Genomic DNA, 15,464 nt, shown 5'->3' with positions numbered 1-15,464 from the left:
CCAATTAGTCAGTCATAACAGTAAGGTGTGACTGAGTCAGTCTCGAGGGAGAGTGCCTGTATGTTGCAGGATGAGATAACTGAGTAGAAAAATTCGAAAAAATAGAGGGCTTTAAATTTACACCAAAATAAATCAGTAATCTCAGATATTTTCGGTTCCTCAGAGAGACTGATTCAACAGTGTGAAGCATAAATACTTAAATCTGCTTAAGCAAAAGTTTTTGCCTTGTGCCTTAGAGTGACTAAGACTCCTGCTGTAAGACATGAGGGGATGTTCTGGTTTACAGATGCTTTTCAGACATGTAGGCTGGTAAAACACAGTAAAACAAAATATTTTGTGGTCAGTTTCTCTGTGGCTTTGGTCCTCTTTCAGCATTATCCTCTTAAAGTGTAAAATGTTTTCTGACATACAATTGCTGAAAAAAAAAACATAACATAGTAAAAAGATTATTATAATCAGTCAGGGACTGGATTTATAGCAAGAACTTCTGACTGTTCATGGCTTTGCACAGCAGCTGTGTCAGAGCTACCATTTCATAAACTTTTACATCACAGCAGTTTTCGCATTACTATTACTACTACTTTTGCAGAATTCTTATGACATTGCTACTGGAAGTCTTACAGTGAGCTGCAACTATCTGTGTTCATAAATAACCATAAAATTCCAGATTAATATTTATTTAATGTGAAATTGACAACAATGTAAAGGTTTGTAAAATAGCATTCACATAAACCTCTATGAAATATTTGAGATAATGGTCGTTTTAGGAGAGTAGCAATCCACTTTAGTTTAGGCTATGTTCAGACTAGCCGTTAGTTCATCGATTTTGTTTAGGATTAAACTTTATTTCTCCAAACTGAGGTCCTTCAAAGAACCCTGTTCAGCATGTAAGATGTTCATAAAGGCTGTCATGACCATTAAAACGAGTATGAAAACCCAGCACTCCTTGGAGCTCTTTGGACTTTACTAGGGGAACAGAAAGTTGGAGTTTAAATGAGTAAACAGAAATACTGATACCTTCAACAGCTAGTTTTACACCATTACAGTTAATGTTTTATGATTTTGGAAGATTTTAATCAGAAAATGCTGTTTAGAGTTTGACAATGTGCCCTGCTAACTTTTAAACTGTCAAAGTTTCTAAGTTCAAAGCACTTTGAACTGCTTTGTTTCTGAAAAGTGTTATATAAATAAATTTGACTTAACTTGATTGAAGTAACTAAAGTAAACCTTAAACTGTGATTGGGTTTTACAGACGAAAATTAATATATGTTGGAATTTTGAGCATGAACTGCATTAACACTCTAAAATTTTCTTAAAATATTTTCTAGTTCTTCATAATCTTTCAGCTGGAAGACACTGCAAAAGACACAAAAAAGCCTTTGAGGGTAATAAACTTTAAACAACAATTTATGCTGAAGAGTTTAAATTGGCTTCTCTGCTTTTCTGTTTCAGTTCTGGAAGCATCTTTGTTTACAGATCACTCAAATGTTGGAAGTGCCCCAGTATGCCAGGCCAAAATCCTGTCTGTGATGTTGGTATTTCTGACTTGCGAGTGAATGCAAAATTTGTTCAGCTTTGTGAAAATGCTCCTGTATTCGATAATCACAAAAGGCTGCAAATGTAATGTGAAACTATTCATGTCAAAATGTTTGTTTTTGCGTGCACGATGCCTGGTTAACAACATAAATTTATCGATTACCGCCACTCTGTTGCAGACTGTCTACACTCTACTTTTACCTGGATGACCTTACACACATTCACCCCTGGCAAAAACTGAAAACATCTGTAAGTCTGTCAGTTCTTGGCAGCTGTCAAATGGTTACACACATGATTGTGTGAATTCTGTGTGTGGTTTGTCAGTAACCTTTGATGATGTTGCCAGTAAAAATTTATTAGAAAATCAAAAATTGCTTTGTACAGAAAGGACACGTGTTTTATTTGAAACATGAGACTGCATGGGTCTGTCGTCTGTGTATGTGTGTGTGTGTACGCTGTACTGCAGGTGGCGACTGGAGGCTTAATGAAAGGGCCAGTTGTTTTGCAGGGCTGATTTTGCAGAGAGCAGATGGATCGGTCTCTCAGTCTCTCCGGTTTCAATCTTGTCCCACATTGCTGCCGTCGCCCCATTTAACAGCCAATTTCCAGCCAGCTCATCGCAAACACACGTACTCGAGCACACACACACACACACACACGAGAGGGGAAAGCAGCAAAAGCTCTCTGAGGAAGTGGACCACAAAGACGCACATAAAGGGAGAAAAGAAGGTAAAAGAGAGGCAGACTCACAAACAAATGCAGCCAGGCGCAGTAGATGACAGAGCCATGAACATCCTTTGTATACAAACAAGTATCAGGATATTTAAGCACATAAATGAAAAAAAAATAAAAATACACATCCGCACACAGTTAACTCCTTTGGGTAAATACAGTTACAGACTATGCCGTTTTTAATGAGCTTACTCCAGATGTCTTCCCAGGCTGCAGCACATGAATGGTTGATTAATCAAGTACACTTTACTCAGAAACACTGACACATACACACAAAGCTGAATTTATTACATAAACACAGCAATCTCAGTTTATCACAGACACAGAAATCCCAAATGACCCTGCCAATGCACACACACCACTTCCTCCCTGTATTGATTTATTGCTCTACCCCACACACAAATACTGAACTCTGATATCCTTTTCTGGCAGACCATATATCCATACGTGCCGACACCTGAATGATTTATTCTTAAGATCAACACTCGCTTCATCTTTTGCATGCTTTCACACCCACTCAGACTGACCCACAGACAGAGTCAACCCCTGCACAAGATGCACACACATGAATATACCCTCACAACTTACTTTTAACAAGTGGCAGGGGGAAACTTTTGGCCTCCGTGAAAAAAATAAAACCCTTTGATTTTTAATCTTCACACTTTGTAAAGGCATGAAATTACCTTGGGACTCTTTTTCTCTGCCTTATACCAATTCAGCCCACACTCTTATTCATGTAATATTGCTGGCAGGCCAATGGAAAATGACATTTCACTGGTGAGGGAAATGTCTTTCGCTGGACAAAAGCTTCAGAGTCCATGCAGCATAGGTGCAGCAACCACATGATGGGAGCAAAAATATCATAATTAATGGTTTTTATTTTCATATCAACAGTATGTCAATATTGTGTCCGTGTGGTCAAAAGATCAATCTGAGCTGAGCAATAAGAAAAACACAAAAGAACAGTTTTACTGTTTTTGTCAACAAATACAGAATTTAAAATGTAGGTTTAAAAAAAACCTGTGTCATCAACTCATGTTGGAGTCAATTCTATTAACTTTAAACAAGCTGAGTAAAGTGTTTGATCTATCCATCCACTCATTATTCATTCATCATCCATCCATCCATCCATCCATTCATCCATCCATGACTGAGTCACAAAGTTTATGATGTAAACTCCAACAACAGACATCCAACCAACCCCTCTTCCCCTAACATCCTCCTCCAGATGTTCAAGCTCCTCACAAGATGACTACATATTTTAAGAGATATTAGGAAACTAACTGGAGCTATACCTCAAAACCATAATTGGAGAATTTCAATGAAATAATGTATCTAATTATCACCTGCTGCTATGAAAGATAGTTGCCCATGTTTGTCTGTGTGTGTTCATTTGTCTGTCTCTTAGCAAATCATCACATGAGCCGCTGGATGGAAGATTTAATGAAACACTCAGAAAGTAATCATTGGATGTACACCAAAAACTGATTAACTTTGGGAGTCGACCTGGTTCAAAATTGAATCAAGTTGATTCACCATTGCTAATCAACCTTTACAAACACAGAAATGGCAATAACAATTTTACAGATACTGAGCTCAAATTAGGTGTGGCAGTAACTGAGAGTGCTCCCCAACACTTATTCCAAGTGGTGATCGTATGAGACTAAAACTGACATGCAAGGTGGGTGATCTGCATTCTTTTAGGGGTTAAAAATTTTATTTTAAGCAGTTTTCACACATTAGTATCGGTTAGTGAAGAACCAGCAGGGCAATGGTGAGTTTTACCTTCCCGATATTCAGTGACACTTGTACAGCATTTTCACTCATTGAAATAAATCTGCTCTCTCTCTCTCACACACACACACACAGAGAGCTTGTGTCATTACCTTCTGTGCGGATGGTGAAAGGGGAGTCCCCCAATCTCTTGGCTGAGAACTGCCCCCCCAGAGAGGTCATTAGAAAGCACAGGCTGAAGAACCCTACTCCCACGACAAATATCCTGCAACACAGGGGAAGGAGAGGAAGGAGGAATATAAGAGGAAAATAGATAGACATATTTATAGGGTGGGACAGGTAAATAGACGTTTTGGGTGAGCAGTTCTAATATATGACAGTGGGGAGGAGTGAAAATGATTTATATGAAGGCAGGCAGTAAAGTGAGTAAACAGGAGCAGGAAGCAGCAAAAACAAAAGTCCCAATGCTGGCAGATAAACAATTATTAAAGGCAGATTTTACAGTACCAAATTTAAAACGGAGAGAAAAAAAGATGATATGATAGAGGAGGTACAGATGCAATAATAAGAAAAAAAAGGAGAGAGTGAAAGAGGACCTAAGGAGAGGAATACAGGACTGAATAAATAAGGGAGCAGTTCCAGAAAGCAGAGCATAATCAGAGCATTGATCACACACACACAGAAAAGTAGAATCTTAAAGCTAAGAGGCACTTAAGATAAACTAGAGTTGTGATGTTACGGCTCAAAATCTATTAGGGCAAACTAAAAATAAGATAGAACAGTTTGTCCTCGTGTAAATGGAAAAATGGTTGAGTAATAATGTTACATATAGCAAAGATGTAATGCAGTGCCTTGCAGTGAACATGTTGGAGTTATGAGCTTCTTTACTTATACTGTGAAAGAAAAAAAGGAAATAAAATGATGTCCCTTTAAATTAATGTGTTTCTAATAGTTGTGATGGGAATTGTAGCTTATTCTGACACAGAGGTCTCACCACCACCATAAAGCACACAACAATAGATGATGATATACAGTCTTCCCAGGATGAGTAATTGTATCTTGAGTCAATCGTCCTTTTAACACAGCAGCAACAATAAGAATTCTCCTGAAACCACTGCTGTTCACCTTTGGCTCACTGTGACCCAACAAAAGAGGCTAAGCTTTGTGTTGGTCTGTGTGTTTCTAAACACCATGCGTCCATCACAGAACCAGCTAGCCTCGTAGCCTAGAACAGGTTCTGTCTTGTCACTTGTCCCTCACACATCAGATCAGTTTTGTCACCAGCCCTGCCGCCAGCTTAGATACGCATCGACTTTGATCCCCCTGTTCTTCCTTTGTACTAGGCATGAGCATGTTTCTGGTTTTAAGATATACCATACCACCCTCCCATCAGTCAGCTCGGAGCCGTGACATGTCACACAAGAGCTCGCAACGTCGCATGAGATGGCACAAGAAGGTTTGTTTCAAGGTTTGACCAGAACGGCTGTAAGGTCGTCCCTTCTCATCATTAGATGAGCTTCATTCAAAACTCTGACATGAAATGCAGCAGGGGATGTGCATTCCTTCAAGGAATACTAGTTCTTTATTAAAAACGCTGGTGTAGCAGTCTGTTCCATCCACCCTCACTGCTACTTTGTCCCCTAAAAGCTAAAACAACAGTAGAGCTTGTTTTACGGCTTTCTTGTTATCATTATTATTTCTGTTTCTCTTCATCAGAATCCTGTCACCATTAAACATCCTGAAATCATGTGCTGAAATGGGAGAAAAATTGTTAAGCGTATCAAAGGTAAAACAAAAAAAATATATCGGTAATGTGAATCTTATCACCCTTAGTGGTGCAGCATGGGTATTTCAGCGTTTCTGTGGATATGTGTAGATGGAGAAAAAAAAGAGAACAAAAAAGATACAAAGTAATGTAGAAGGGGCCTTTTAAAAAAAAGTTTCTACTTGGGAAAATGAGTCCTAATGCATCTCCTTTAATCCAATTTCAAGTGTATAATACGTGAAAAAATACATCTGGACTGTAGGTTTAAAACCCAGGCAGCTTTAAGATGTGAACTTCTGCTCACCCCTTCTTTGTGCCACTGATCTGAGATCTGAGCTGACACTATTCCCTATTATGGAAAATAAAATAAGACTCAGAGAATCAAATCTTCAGTAAATCTGATCTTTGACTTAAGAGAGCTGAAAATCAGGGCTTTTAAATCCTGCCCTACTTCAGTTACTCTCTTCAGTGTCGGTGGATCGAGGGTTATCTCATTATGCCGAGACTCACAGAGGAAAAAGCTGTCTGTGGTTTTCCTCCAGTGGACAAAAAACGACAGTCAGCCTCCATGACTAACAAGCCAAATCCTGCTTTTAAAGTGCTCACTGCTCCACAGCTTACCCAGCAAGGGAACCAACTCTGTGGCTTTTGAAGAACTTGTGTGATGTGAAAAGGCATGTGCAGTAAACATCAAACAGCTTGAGATACTTTCTTAAATTCCGTTCACCATGAACACTGATCTCTAAAAAGTGTTTTTTTTTAAGCAAGTTGATTGTATCCAACATGGAGGCAGTATAAATGAAGCAATATCAAAAAATGTAATAAAAAAGACCAAAGCAGCAGAAAGAAAGCAGTCTTTTGTGACAAATTAATGTATCAAAACAGTTTGATACAACATAAAAGTTTTAACAAATTTGCAATTAAATATTTATAACGATTGTTTTCTGTTTGCTTGAATCTCTGGCCCACTTTGACATTTAACAGCCTTTCCTGGAACAGTAAGCCCTCTTGTCATGCAAAGACTGAAGAAAACATCTTGATATTGATGATGCTGTAGGAAATGAGTTTCCATCAACACCTTGGAAGAACGACCAGTTAAAAGGACATTTGCTGAACTGGTTTAATTGGCCTAGTGATCAAAGTGATGTCAAATGATCTGTTAAGGATGGAGCTCTGTGGTTTGGCATGAGTACAAAACTGCTCTTAAGATGGAGGCAGCGTGTTTCGATGTGAGGTTTAATTCATTTAGGTGGCTTTAAGAACAGCCACTTGGACACAAGCTTTTTTGGGAAGAAAATTTATTTTGTTGGGACAAGACAGGAACATGACATCAATCATTACCAAGTACTAGCCTGATGAGGGTAATTGAAGAATGTGGCTTTGTGGTCACAGTAAGTTACAGGGATTTTGGTAAAGCTGCAGACTAACAATGCTTAAAGACCTGAAGGGATCTTCTGGGTGGTTTAACACAACAGGACAGGATCAAGCGCTTTAAGGATACACAAACCTATAGTAAACTATCCTTCATTAGTGAGTTTCCAAACACAGTGCTTCATTTTACTTGCACATTTAGCATGGAAACCTACATTGAACTATGTCTATTATTCCAATCAAGTATATGATAAGGTATTATCAAAGTTATACCATCACTAGTAGAGACATTCACGGCAGAGGAATACAGATCAGCAGGGAGTAATTGAAGAAGGAATTGAGTGTTTTAAATGCAAACATTTGAACATACTTTGGGTATTTAACTCCACAGGAAAGTACGAATTAAAAGAAACAGAAGCAATTTGTAAAATCTTCCTCATAAAATCAGATTATGCTGATAATGCCGTTAAAATGACAATACAAGTTAGTTGATGTCAACCTGATCCAACATTTGCAAATTTAAGGAAAAAGCTAACTAATGAGACAGAATAATGAGCTGCTGGATGCACATCTACAACCCAATTCAAGATGGCTGCTACATCTAATCAAGCTTAGCAAACACAAAAATGGCTATAACTCAGTTAGTGTTAAAGATATTAAACTAAATTTTGGTGCAGTAGCTGAGGGGCTTTCCTAAAACATAATTCAAGTGCTAAAAAATTGTGCAAGACCTTTGTCTAAAACCTTGCTATTCATTCTTGGAGGCAAATATTTCTGTCTTTTAACAAAATATCTCATAAACAACTGGATGGATTTTAATGAAACTCTCAGAAAGTAATCGTTGGATGTACATCTAATCCAACGATCCAATAATCTGATTAACTTTTAGAGTCAATCCAATTCAAGAGGCTGCCACAACTAATAATCATAGCCATTAAAAAATAGCTGCAACTTAGTCAATTTTACACATATTATTATATATAAACTCTACAGCCCTTCCGTTTTAGTAACTATTCAACTAAATTGCTCAGGGGGCTGCAGTTACTAAGAGCCAAGAGCTCAAGGGCCAGACATCCAGTAGTTATTTTACGATTTAAATTTAGTTTTATTTTAAATGGTTTTATTTTAAATGAACTTATTGGCAGGCAGACTGTGTTGTATAGTCCTGCCATAGATAATCTAAACTACAGGATCACCTATCTGATAAACAGATTTGTTATTTCAGATTTTTTTAGATGTTTCTCTTTTTTTAAATGTAGTTTTTTTTTGTAAATTAACTCATCAGTGGGCCGGGCTGAGCTCACTTGCGGGCTGGATGTGGCCCCTGGTCCAACAGTTCAATAGCCCTACAATAGTTAATACATGCATTTTGTGTACTGAGGTGTGACACTCAGACACTGGGACTAGAAGTAAAATGTTAAAGATAGAAGTCAGATTTTTTTAAAGCACTAAATAATGCATTTTTTTTTTAGAATTATCTCGTTACTGTAAAAATGAAGTATGTATGCATGGTTATAAAAAGAAGAAGCAACACACTGAGATGTGTCAAGATGCATCAACTCATTAATTGTAATTGAATCATGAAGTCAGCCGAGAATCAGCTGTTTCACAAACATGGCTCAATTTGTCTATTTTAGCTGAAAATTGTAAGATTTGCTTGTCAAATATATCATCCAACAATCTGCAAATGTTTTTTGTATGTTTTTTTTTTTCAAAAACACTTACTAAGTGAAGCATAAACTGATGTTTCTGCAAAACAAATCATCTGACATGACAGGCTAAACTGCTGCGTTTCTGACAAAGTGGCTGCTTTTAGTCAACATTGTCTGTTTCACTGTTGAAATATTGTCATCCAGTTTTCAGCGGGTATTTTTACGACCAAATCCTACTTTTCCTCCTGCGGTTTTAGCAAGTTGAATCAAACACAACCAGACTTCTGTATTTGATCCTTTTTCCTTTTATTCATCTTGCTAGTTTGACCAAACCCTGGATGTCTCAGAATCTACACCAGCAGTTGTTTCTCCTGCTGGTTGTTTTCTACATTTTCTTTACTTTGATTGAGCCGAAACAGAGTCTGTGTCAGGGATAGGCTAATATGAGATTCTCATGGTATGATTACATTGAGCAATCCCCCCCTCCCTCCCCTAAAAAAAAACCTGCATAACTTCACAATATTAAAATAAAAAGTGAATTATATACATATACTAAAATGCAATTATTATTAGTTCTGCTGCCTAAAATATCATGTTGCCTAATAAGAACTATTTTACAAACACAATAGTATATTTCTTTAAAAAAAAAAAATTCATACATAGTTATTTTAATTTTGATGCACAGATATAAATTCTTAGTCAGGACAGATTTTAAACCAATATGTGATCTGTATTTTTCAAAACAGCATTACGTTGACAGACTTTGCTCCTCTGGTAGACAAGCCATGACTGACTGTGTTATCCACCGAATAAAATGTGCAACCAACCACAACTCTGAGCAACAGGCAGGAGAGGGGGAGCACTGCTCTGCTCCATGTAACCAGAGGGGGGGGGATAAAACAAAACGCTTTGTCTTTGGTATCCTAATTAAAGCTGTTCAGACTGTAGACACGATATAATAGGAAACTTTAGTGGTCTTGACACTGCGGCTTTTTAACACTGCGGTAATCCTTGAAATCTATCTGAGGAATGCAAGGACGTTATATTAAACCAACTCCTCATACATTAGCTGCAAACATTTAAGTTCTGTCTTTTGAATAATTTGGTAATAAAGTCATGGAATGACATGTTTGAGATAGGTTGTCTTTGACATTGTACAGTCTGATCTGAGACTTCTGCACATGCCCACGTCTCAGTGCTGATGCAGGATACAACCAGCAATTTAAGTATGAATGTAGTTGGCAGAGGCAGGTTGTTAAACAAGCCTTTATGTGATTATGAATATTGCATTATCAAGATTACTCTGAGTGGCTTTAAAATCAAGCACCCGTATGTCAATGACCACTCCTGATTGGAGTGTTTGTTCAGTCACAGGAAAAGAACTGATCAGAGAAGCACTGCAGCGCTTATATCAAAGTTTGGAAGTGTCTAATGAGTTTCCTCCTAATCATTCAACGCACTTTCTCATTTGACTCGCTGGGTCTCCCAGGAAACGGGAATATTAAGAAATAATAAAATATGCTCCCCGTCTGCTCCACACATATTGTGGAACGTATTAGAACAGTTCGATCATTGTCAGAGGACCAGAGAGGAGCAACGCAGTAGCCATAGTGGAGTTCTGAATACGGTCCTACACCACGATGATGATCAGGAGATTATTTGACATCAATATGAGACTCCAATCCAAAGATACAAAGACTTACATGGATTATGTAACCATTTGGCCAGCATAGCGAGAGTGCGAAGGCTGAAAATTAAAGTCACTGACCTCACCTAGAACAACTGTTTATCCACCTCAGCAGGCCTATTCTTTGATTTGTATCATCTTCCTCTGTTCTCTGTATTATCACACTCAGAGAAACTGAAGAATCGCAGTGACAGGCTTAAAAAAAATTAAGGGGTTATGCAGAGGACAACTTTTACTGCTAACCATTAGGTTTATTTACTTGGTTTTGCCTATTATTTTTCAGCAATTTTGTGTTTGTGTTTAGGGACAAAAGGCTGCACAAATCAACTAATGCGGCTGTACAGAAGCTGGCCTGATGGTGCCCTAGGGCAATCGTTCCTTCTCATATCATTTAGCCGTTTTTCCAAAATGGCCTTAGATAGGTGATATGAAAGGATTAAGGCCCCAGTCCTGCCTGACGAGTCTTTAATTAACAGGCTTAAAGTAAATGCTCCGCTCTGTATAATTGGATCAGAGGAAGAGATGTGATATCGGCTATCTGGTTTCTACACACACCCAGATTTATCAGATTTTGCCTCTAGGTAGAAGTGTTTTACCAGCTGTGAAGGAGTCTTGTTCTGGGTTTCAGTTGTGGTGGTTTTCAAGAAACTACTCCTGGCACCTTAACTGACCTAAATTCTGGGAGAGAACTTAAAGATGAGACTCCATTTTCATTTTATGTAGACTGAAGTTGGGCAGCATTGTGATCACTAGGTATACCAGGATACCCAAAAATAGCAAATGTATTGCTTTGAACAGCGCCCTTAAAAACGCTGCTGCAAATTTAATCTTGGCTGTGCACAAAGAGGTTGAATATACATTGTATATAAAATGTGTACTTCCTGCAAACTCCTCTTCTGCTGCCACCCCCACTGTGTAATGATAGTATTTCTCTGTGACGACCAGGGATGGGCATTTTAGGCCAAATCATACCTCAAATTTGTCTTTGAATATTTGACCCAGACCAGCTGAAGCTGAAAACCTCTCTGATGACACAGAAGCTCTGGGCACAAAGACATGCTGCTGCTAATTCTGGCAGCTTGGAATCTTTATTTTTCTTCATTTTCACAGGTCCAATGAGTCAATGGGGGGAAGGTGGATGAATTCTGCCAGTGAAGCTGAGCTCACCTGTAACTGTAGTTTCCACTTTATGATTCTTTTACAAACTATATGATGACAGAAACAGACACTGGGATGTTTTTCTCATTAAGGGGTGGGCAGTAGGTGTGTCACAAAAAGGACTATCGATAAACGACTTGGTGTGTTACTACCATGTGCCATTGTGAAAAAAAAAGTTTCAGTATTTTGAATTTGAGTTTTAAATTTTATTCAAAAACTCCTGCCCAGCCTTAGTAGGGACACCTATTGTTTAGGAGGGGGACTGCAGGAAGCTTTTCAAGGTATAAACAGCATTTTCACCAACTTGCTTGCAATATGTTGATTTTACAGCTTGATAAAGTGATTTAATACTGTCTTTACTGTCCAAACACTCATAAATAATGTCAGCTATGTCTATCAAAACATGTCACTGCTTTTACTACCCTCACAATGGCTCATGCAGCGGCTGTCATCAAAGACTGAAGAAAAGAAGGACACACCTCAAGCTGGAACTCATGAAAGAATGAGGAGAAGCAGAGCTGATTGGATAATGTAGAAAGTCTGCAATACACGAAAGTGACAGAAATACATCAAGACCTGCTCCCATCCGTTCTGATCTTTGGATGTAGTCTCCAGATGAATGGACCTGACAATTGATCTTTAAACCACTTTGTTTCACACTGCAAAAGCAGTGACAAGATAATACCCATTTGTTGCAGATTCAGTGTAAGAAAGCAAAGTTAAAATAATAATAAAAGCCCTGCTCTGCTGCCCTATCTCCAGCCCTCCAATTTAAAATATGACTGTTCACATCCTTCTTTGCATAGCCCACCTCAGGTGTTCCTCTTTTAGAAGATCTATATTATCACTTCCCTTATTTGTGGTTCATTGTTGTGGTTGAGCTGTGTTTCTCAAACAAAGCAAACTGCATAATGTTTGGCAAAGAATGGCTCAGTGAGCTGTAAAGTATCAACTCCTTATGTGATTAAGATGTGTACAAAATCCGCTCCAGCTCCTAATTTATGTCCTCAGACCGCATGGCTACACAGAAATGATGGAGCTGTTCACGCGGTGAGAAACTAAGTCAGTGCTCAGCCGACTGGTAGCACAGCCTTATTTACAGTACGACAGCCATTTCCAGATTTATAGGTGTTTGTTGTCTCTCGCCACGTAAACTGAGATCTAAATCATCTGGATGACGGCAAGAAACATCTGGCATGCGCATGCACACTCATCTTGTCTCCATATTGCCATGCATTTCATTATAACTTATTGCATTATAGCACAGTTCCGTGCAGTGATGGGTCACTTCAGTTTTGGTACACATGTAATTAATTGTGCCAGTGCACAAGCACTGAAGCACCCTTACTACTAGTCACCAAGTATTTTCCGTTTCCATCACACGTTTCCATTCACTACTCCCCCCACAGCTTTAGGAAACCCAATACCCAAAATACATCCAACTCTGTGCCTTGACTGGAGTGTGACTTTTAGTAGCAGTGTCACACAAAATTAGCAATAAAGTGAAAAGAAATTCCTCTCTAAACAACAAAGTGAAAACTTGTAAATACTTCGAAGTAGAAACATTATTTAAAATTTAAACAAGTTACAAAATAGTAGACTTTACATCATGACTGATTTGGCATTTTGGTATCTATAACATTTTTTAGACAAGCGCAGTTTAAGGTTATTTTTTTATCATTTTGGGGGATTTGAACACAACTTAATGCAATCATAACCCACTAATGTCTGAGCTGTCCGAACTTTACAAAATCTTTGCAAACCAATTCTTTTTATAGCCACAAATCTTACATCTCCTATACAGATTCTACATCAAAACGTATACATTTTTGTTCTTCAAATTTAGGATGTGAGGTTGTTTTCTCAAATAAGAGTGCACAGTATGCACATCCAACCTCTCATTGACTTCCATTCTAACTCAGCTCAGCTTTTTCTTCTTCCTTAAAACAGGAATTAAAGGGTCTTTTTAACTTGTCCTCTCTCAAACATATAACACTTTAGATACGTAAACATTGACGTGTGACAATCAGACACTGCATATTTTGTGTACAACTTACAGTCTTCACACAGAGACTGCCAGTTTGAGGCTTACTTTCTACTCTGCCTTTTGTCTACTTGTCCTATTAAGAGTCAGAGGCAGGTGTTTGGTTACCATGGTGACCCTAATGAGCCAAAAGATGCCAGCTTTATTAATTATTTTATTTATTTTGTATCTCGGTTCTCTTTACACTTCTTATCCAGTTTCTCAAACCCACAGATAAAGAGGCAGAAACTGAAGGCTGCAAAAACAGAGTCGGCTCTTTGTCTCTTACCTGAACGGCTTGAACGTTACTAGGCATCTTCTGACCATATTTTACTGTCGATGCTTCCAGTAATCATTTTCCAAAACAAGCCACCGCTGACATCGTTGTTATTAACCCCCGACCTGGAACTTGAGCATTTTATCTGCGTCCCATCCAGAGGTCCACAGCGCCAGTCTGTCAGCGGCTTTATCCCCGGACAAAACCAGCTTCTCTCCTTCAGCGAGAAACGGCAGAAAGTTTCACTCAGAAAGAGTCTTTACCCGCCTATAAAGATGGCTTGTAAAGTGTTATTCTGACACCAGACAGACGCGCTCCTACAAGACGGAAAGTAGCCGCGAAATCCGTCTTATCGTCACCTAAGGTGAGTCCTGAACAAAACAAAACAATAATAATTTTTTTTTAAATGGCGCTATGGTCAAGTTTGTGAGAGAAAGTAAAAAAAGTGCAGGCTGTTTGGCTTCTGCGGTTTCTGTCCGTTTTAATTCAAGAGAAGAGAACCGGCTCCGCGAAGGGGCTGAACTTCACACAGAAACCTGCGCGACTGAGGCCAGTCTGCCGGTGCACTCCTCCGCTGCTCAAACTGCCATGGACCACTTGCTGCATCCGCTTTCTGACTTTCGAAATAAAAGTCTAACTCATACGTCTAAACGTTTTTTTAGATAACATTTAATAGAATGTTTATTGGGGGCTTATTTTTGCCTCTTGACCAATATGTTTGTGTTCTGGGTCTTAAACCTAAGAAGTCCCATATAGAACGCAACTGTTACATGGTTTGATTTGTGGTTTTAATGTATAATCCCTGAACAATACAATCGTTGTTGCTTTTTAATGTAATCACAGTATGCGTGGGTGGAATGTATTGTTGATTTCGAAGGTAAAAAATCAAATAGAACTTCAGTTTATACGTGCGTTTGAACGTTTGCGCTTTTATTTTGAATGAGCACTCCCTCCTTTTCCGGTCTCTCCGTGGCTCCCACCTTGTGACTTGACGCTGCTTCAGTCCGTGATGTGCACAGACCCTCTGCATGGCGCCATCAGCGGCTCTACAGCAGCTGCTGTGAGATGAGAAACACTCGAAACTTCCGATTTCTTTGTCTCTTTCACAAAGTGCGTCACATTCATCAGTTCACAGTGCACGCTTTCTATTTCGGCAGCCTTTTCAAACCACAGCTTGGCCACACGAGGAGCACGGCTTTGTGTCTGGGAGCAACCATGGTTCTTCTGGAGTTGGGACGGAGAGCGGAAAACGTTTCAGCACCGCGGACAGCGAATGAGATCAGGAAGCAACAGCGGCACCTAGCGGCAGGATGTGTTACTGCAGCGAGACCAGTCTTAACACGAACAGAAATAGGAGAAATTCAAAAAAAGTTAAAAAACAAAAACAACTGGACTTCTATTCTGTAGCTGAAGACGTTTCGCTTCTCATCCGAGGAGCTTTCTCAATTCAGAAATAGAGAGTGTGGAGTTGAGCTTTTAAAGCTGAGATGTGATGTAAGCTGGATTGCTTGCAAATTGTTCTCACTCTC

The 15,464-nt window shown here is 38.9% G+C and overlaps 1 protein-coding gene across 2 annotated transcripts in view; it reads right to left on the bottom strand.

Annotated features, from left to right (window-relative positions):
* Nucleotides 1–14,468, bottom strand: part of LOC108242732 (alpha-1,6-mannosylglycoprotein 6-beta-N-acetylglucosaminyltransferase B) — a 227,617-nt gene extending 213,149 nt beyond the window's left edge. For both annotated transcript variants that reach the window (XM_017427751.3, XM_017427752.3), the window contains exons 1-2: nt 13,948–14,468; nt 4,155–4,267 (exon numbers count right to left, since the gene is read on the bottom strand). In XM_017427751.3, the coding sequence (XP_017283240.1) occupies nt 4,155–4,267; nt 13,948–13,985 (151 nt within the window). In that variant the 5' untranslated portion in view covers nt 13,986–14,468. The remainder of the gene's footprint in view (nt 1–4,154; nt 4,268–13,947) is intronic.
* Nucleotides 14,469–15,464: the final 996 nt, after the last annotated feature.

Source organism: Kryptolebias marmoratus, linkage group LG3, assembly GCF_001649575.2.
Source record: "Kryptolebias marmoratus isolate JLee-2015 linkage group LG3, ASM164957v2, whole genome shotgun sequence".
Lineage (NCBI taxonomy): Eukaryota > Metazoa > Chordata > Actinopteri > Cyprinodontiformes > Rivulidae > Kryptolebias > Kryptolebias marmoratus.
Note: the sequence above shows the minus strand (reverse complement) of the source record. Positions and strands in the feature narration are given on the sequence as shown.